The 6309-nt window shown below is 33.9% G+C and overlaps 1 protein-coding gene across 1 annotated transcript in view; it reads left to right on the top strand.

Annotated features, from left to right (window-relative positions):
• The window catches only part of LOC108578069 (glutaminase liver isoform, mitochondrial), a 21747-nt gene that overhangs the window by 774 nt on the left and 14664 nt on the right, over positions 1–6309 (top strand). The window contains 1 exon segment of the mRNA XM_017941324.1: positions 5845–5942. Within this exon segment, the coding sequence (XP_017796813.1) occupies positions 5845–5942 (98 nt within the window).

Genomic DNA, 6309 nt, shown 5'->3' on the forward strand with positions numbered 1-6309 from the left:
TTGCTAAAGAATCGGTGCTGATTGATCAATCAGCTGGAAGACTGTCGATTTAAAGGATGATTCAACGAGATAGACCGTAACACAAAATATTTGTACCAATTCATTCCTAATAACAAATAAGAATTCTTTAATTCGAAAACATTCAAGGAATATTTCTAGAAAATTCAATTTCTCTTCAATTAAAAAATTCCACGATAGACAGTAACATGAAAATATTCACACAAGTGCAAATTGACGTTGACAATTAACGTATTAATTTTCAATTGCTAATTTGTATCCAATGAAAATGTGAAAAAATGCAATTTTCATTGAATTCGCGACGTACAAGTGTTCTCGAACGATTAGGAACATTCAGAATGGCCAGTCCAAGGGAAAAAGGGTATCGATCACAGACGAGGAGACGCGTTAACACTGTTCCAGCGCGGCGCGTTCACGTGGGCGGCGACAATGGCCTATTTCAGCGACAGAAATATTCGAACGCGGCTGCCACGAGCAAATGCGTTCAAATTGGACGACTGTTGGTAACATTTCTACCGGATAAATTGTTGTCAACGATCGACAGCTAAGGCTGCTTTAAGTACTCGAAGAGAAATTAATTTCAATTTAGTTTCCATTACAAACACTACGTTATTGGTAGATCAATAACAAATTCTTAAAAAGAAGAAATCGAGTCGTGAAAGGGTTAATGTAAAAAAGATATTTAGTTGATTCTGCATTGAACAGCGTTCCCCTTTAAGGACAACGTGTAACGAATTCTTGGAATTGTAGATAAATTCTGTGAATCGACTACTACTATTACCTAGCGCATCCCATTACAAGGGTTGCGGTTTATGAGAATCTACCCTTCAAAATTCAGGATAGAATGAATCGTGCCTGCATCTCAGATATTCCTGCTAATTATACAAGATACCATTTTTTGCAGACTATCTGAATATAAGTGTATAACACACGTGGACGACTTTACGCATTTCTAATAAAATTTTATGGCCACTTAAAAAATAATCTTCAATTCGCTTTTAAGGTTAAGTTACGTTACGGCTTCGTCCTTGTTAGTTGATCGTGCTTTTGAAATATTTTGCTACTTTGCAATTTCTTCCGTTGTACATATATTTAGGTACGTTTTGAAAACAAAGAATTGAAGTTTACTTTACCTTTTTATTGCACGTTTAATCATGGAAACAATACGTTTATTTTATATGGAGATACTTTTTCGTGAGAGTGAAGTAATAAAGTACTTTTCTATAAATGAAAAAGATAAAATAGAGATAACGTATGGTGTATAGATAGCATCAACCCTACTGAATACTTGAGTAGTATAATTGTTATAAACAGAATTTTTCTGATCAATTTTTATAGAGATTATATTTTAAAGGTTTGCAAGAGAAATTCTATTTAACTATCATGTTCAAAACAGCCAGCATCTACAACATAAAGATAGGAGGCAAAAGAAAGTAGAATAATCGAAAATTATTGGGATTTTAGCACCGATTTCAGTGACCTTGAAATATTTTGGCAAGGCTGTCATTTTGTTTCTATAAACAACAGTACGATGGCTGCCAACCAATATATACATATATAAATTGATTTTACATATGATCAATATAAATGTATACATATAACATTATATGAACTTAAAGATCAAACTTAACCGATTTCAATGATTTTGGATTTGAGCATGTAGGGTCGGCTACTCGAGCAGGAAGATGTTGAGTTTTAAATTTCCCCAAATTTAAAACACCAGGTAAATGTGCAAAGTATTTTGTTTGATTTTTTTGTTCGACGCGTTCGTTAATGATCATTGTTGCTTAATGGCCACGTTGCAATTGTCAAATGAATCCGTTAATGATCAACTAATAATACCGACGACCGTATTAATCGGTAACCGGTTAAATTTATTTTTCTTAATTTCACGTTGTTCTGCAATAAGGATGCTAAATGCTAAGAGAGTAAGCAAATAAAGCGAAACGTAACTCAAACATAACGTAAACCTACAGAATAATGATACCCAACATTGAAAGTAGTTTTGCGTATATCTTAAAAATTGAAGAAGTCCGGCGGTAACATGTATAGGAAAAAGTTGTTTAGAATGTTGACCTTGACAACATATTTCAAGGTCATATTGAAATCGGTGCTGAGGACTATATTCCCAATAATTACTGAATTTGCTGTCTAACCTAATATTTTGGTTTACCACTAATTTATGACTGGAGGCGTAATAAGTATGTATATATTTACGAGGGTACGAACTATGCACGTGTATTACGACTGTCCTTCGTACACCTTGCACCTTTAACCTGAAATGTAGCCACCCCTATGGCTGATAAACGTTACAGATAAACCCATTTAGTAGATCTTGCTTCCTATTTACTCTTTTGATACATCTGAATTTGTTCCATTATTACTTGAAGCATTCAGATATTCGAAAATTTCGCAAAATAAAAGGTTCTCAAATTTTACATTACACGATTCAAAAATTTACAAAGTTCTAGAGAGAAAAATAGAAGAAGGCATTGCTAGTTTCTTTTTCAAAATACTCTGAGAAATGCTCAAACAAAGTAGTGGACATTTTAACGAGGATTGTCAATTTTGGTAATGTATCGTTGTACCGAGAGAGATTATGCATATGGTTTTAGCATGACGAGGCTTCACCACATTATTCAATTAATGTGAGCCAACGTTTAAAGCGAACCTTAGGTAAGAGGTGAATCGGATGAGGTAGGTCCAGAATGGCCACCTCAATCACCTCGTTTGTATCCCCTGAATTTTTTTCCGTGGGGACACTTAAGCCTGGCGCCATTTGTTCTTTGTGATAACAATTTTCATGATATTGGAGTAGCCTGGATCGCGTGCGTTTATTAGGGGTGGTTTATGGTTTCGTGGAAGAGAGTAGAGGGGTGTAGAAGGGATGGTTTAATTGCAGAAATTGTGGATAATTGCCTGCAGGTGTTAATCGTCCACTTTCTTCGTTGTTTTGCATTCTTCGTATTGATCTTACAGTTTTATGTATTAATAGATCAAGTGTTATTGTTTTATATGGTTCATGTTTCGTCATATTTTTCCATTTTATCGATCTTATAGTTTTATGTATTAATAGATGAAGTGTACTTGTTTTATGTGGTTCTTGTTTGATCATGTTTTTCCACTTTTATACGACGTTCTAATTTAACTTTAATTCTTTTGAACAACAGTTTCTTTTAACGAGGGATTCTAAGTAATTCTTACGATGTATAAAATGTAGAATTTTTTTTTTTTTTTCAAAGATTTATCCAGATTTTTAGAAAGAAGGAATTGTGATAAAGTTAGCGTACGGTAAAATTGACTGCGATTAAAGCTAACAATTTATCAATGATTACGAACAATTCTTCTTTTTTTTTTTTATTTCTTGAGACTTCTGTAAAAAAGTACTTACACTAAAAGAAACAAAACTTCTATACCGCCCAATTTTCAATTTCTCAATACACCGACACAGAAATTCGTGAATAACTAAACAGTTACGAAAAGATCTATCGAAAATCTAGAATTATACTGATTTTCAATAATTCATTTGACTAGTACCTCACAAATACCAATTTCTACATTGTACAGGGTGCTTAAAAAAAAATTTGTACATATTTGTTTATTTTTGCAATTGATTGAAATGGCAACCATATTGTTTTGTGAAACAAAGAAGAACACTGTTTGGAATAATGATTCCCAAGACATATACGAAACATTTCAGTTCTTTTCCCGTAAAAAAAAGTTACTTCCATATAAGTATTTGCATTTTCTTTCAAATACCCTGTATAGTTGAATTAATCCTGGAAAATACACTATTTCACTGTGAATTCGAAGAACGTGTGCGTCAGAATAGAAAAGTGGGTCAACAAGGCATCCTACCAAACGTTTTCGTTTTCATTTTCGTCCGCATGTATCCAGCTGATCCGAATTAAGGGTACACGTGGCAGGTTTCCGCTTAGGGGTTGATTCATCGAAGGATCAATACACAGAACCGCCTGGCAACCAATGCCTTGCACCCCTCGCACGCTTTACCGACCCGAAATTCTATCATCGATCGTTGGACCGGTTTCTAGAAAACGGAACGTCTTTCTTCTTCTATTCTTCACTGTATTTCCGAGTTTTTATAATCGGAGGGTTTGAATTCGCCCTCTAAACAATGAATAGAGTGTTATTGTCACATGAAAGAACGTTGAACGACCCCGTGAGAAAGTTTTTTCGAGTACGAGGTTCTCAGACCGGAAGTGAAGGAACTTCTGCGGCTTCTCTGTGCTTTTCATAATGATTCAAAGAGAATAATATTGTGATTTTGGTAACTGTTTGAAAGAATTCCTTCTGGTACAGATTTATTAATAGACAGGTTATTGTTATACCGGGTGACGCATATAAAACCGGCAAAGGGCTGCACTATAGTAGTATTTGAGCACACGCCTGTTAGGCTGTATGCACATCGTTGGAAAGCGTACGAGTAGGGGAGTCCAACATGGGTGATCATTGCTACGGCAAATGTCCCAATCAGGAAATACGGATTAAAATGTATAAATCCGGCACTAGCTTAACTGAATCTTGTAATCCATTATTAATCTTATAATCTACTTAACTCAAGCCTTACTTAATCTTATACACATTAATACTACAGTAATATTGCAAACACATGATTAGTTGTATAAGGTCTGATTTCACGCCTAAAAATACGTAATGACAAATGTATCATACTTGTAAGTAAAATGATCTTTCCGCAAAAAGAATGTATTTTTTTCATTGTATTCTAATTTTACTTATATTTTCTGAAAGGAACATTTGAGGTAGCAATGACCATCGATGTTGGACTCCCCTACTCATGCGCTTACCAACGATGTATCATACGGTCCAATAGGCGTGGGCCCAAATACTATGTATAGTGCATCCCTTTGCCGGTTTTATATGCGTCACTCGGTATAACAATAACCTGTCTATTAATAAATCTGTACCAAGAGGAATTCTTTCAAACAATTACCAAAATCACAATATTATACTCGTCTGATACTATACTACTGCAGTACTATAGTGTTGCCCGGAAAAGTTCTAAAAATACTGACAAACGTGTAAATTAAGTTAAAGAAACTGTTCATTTACCATACTGAGTGCAGCTTAAATCTGCAGTACATTATTACGAAATAAAGTTATGAAACTATATTTGTATTTGAGACCGGGTTTATGTGCGTTACGCGGTGTTTATTAACACGTTGACTGCCAACCCTATTTTGAAGAAATCTGTTCTAGACGCCAACATTTTTTCTTTTCAATTTATTGTATAGAATTAAACAAACACATATTAATTTTTATATTATGACTTTAATTTTAATTGTTTTTTTTTTTTGCAAAAGAATGCTTTCGAAAATGTCTCCGAATAGGATGTAACTTCTGCCAGCAAACTGCCAACTACGAGTTATCTCGTAGCTTGGCAGTCAACGTGTTAATAAATCTCCGTGGAGATTTTGTAAAGGTTTTGCGAAATTCTTTCAGGAAGATTTGAATATTGTAAAATGGTGGATGAGTGGTGAGCTGCGTTGAAATAAGTGTTAAAATTTGCTGTCACTAAAATTATTACATGTAGATAACATTTAAAAACGAATTTAAGTAGATTTTATTATTATTTTATCCATTGTTAAGAATTTAAAATTCTTTCGAACGAATATCTTGCGAAAATTAAAGGATTGAATAAAAATCGTTCAGACCTTTGGTAAAATGTAATTTTAAATTATCAATGAAGTGAAATGGTTCTCAGAGAGGTCTGATAAGTTGAGAGATAAAGTGAAGTAAAGTGCTTTTGAAAGACGCCTTTGGTAATTGGTTTCCGACCTGTTACAGAGACGAGCGGCGGTACCACCGTCGAAGAAGTCCAGAACTGTGAAAACCTCGGACGCTGCATTTAGAAGTGCCTTAGATTCAGAACGAACGCAGACACGGTAATCAACCAATTTCCTCCTATCACTTCCACATCTATTTCTCGTTAAAATCATCGATAAGCATCAATTATATCGAATAGATTATATCGATATGAATTATCATATTACCAATTAACCGAGTTAATTTTTCAGAAAAAAATAAAATTTATCATTTAGTTTCAGTTCTTATGAATATGTATTATACGATATGTATAATGTATTTAATAATAGTGCAATCTGATGGAATAAATCATTACCTTTGACATATTAATAATTGAATTAATAAATTAATTTGTATTCCTCGGTGAATAGGTTATAATTCATTCTAAGCATCAGTTTTATCGTTTGATCTAATTGTTCCACTTCAAAGAACACGCGTTCTCGTTAT

The sequence above is a fragment of the Habropoda laboriosa genome, unplaced genomic scaffold, assembly GCF_001263275.1.
Source record: "Habropoda laboriosa isolate 0110345459 unplaced genomic scaffold, ASM126327v1 scaffold1122, whole genome shotgun sequence".
Lineage (NCBI taxonomy): Eukaryota > Metazoa > Arthropoda > Insecta > Hymenoptera > Apidae > Habropoda > Habropoda laboriosa.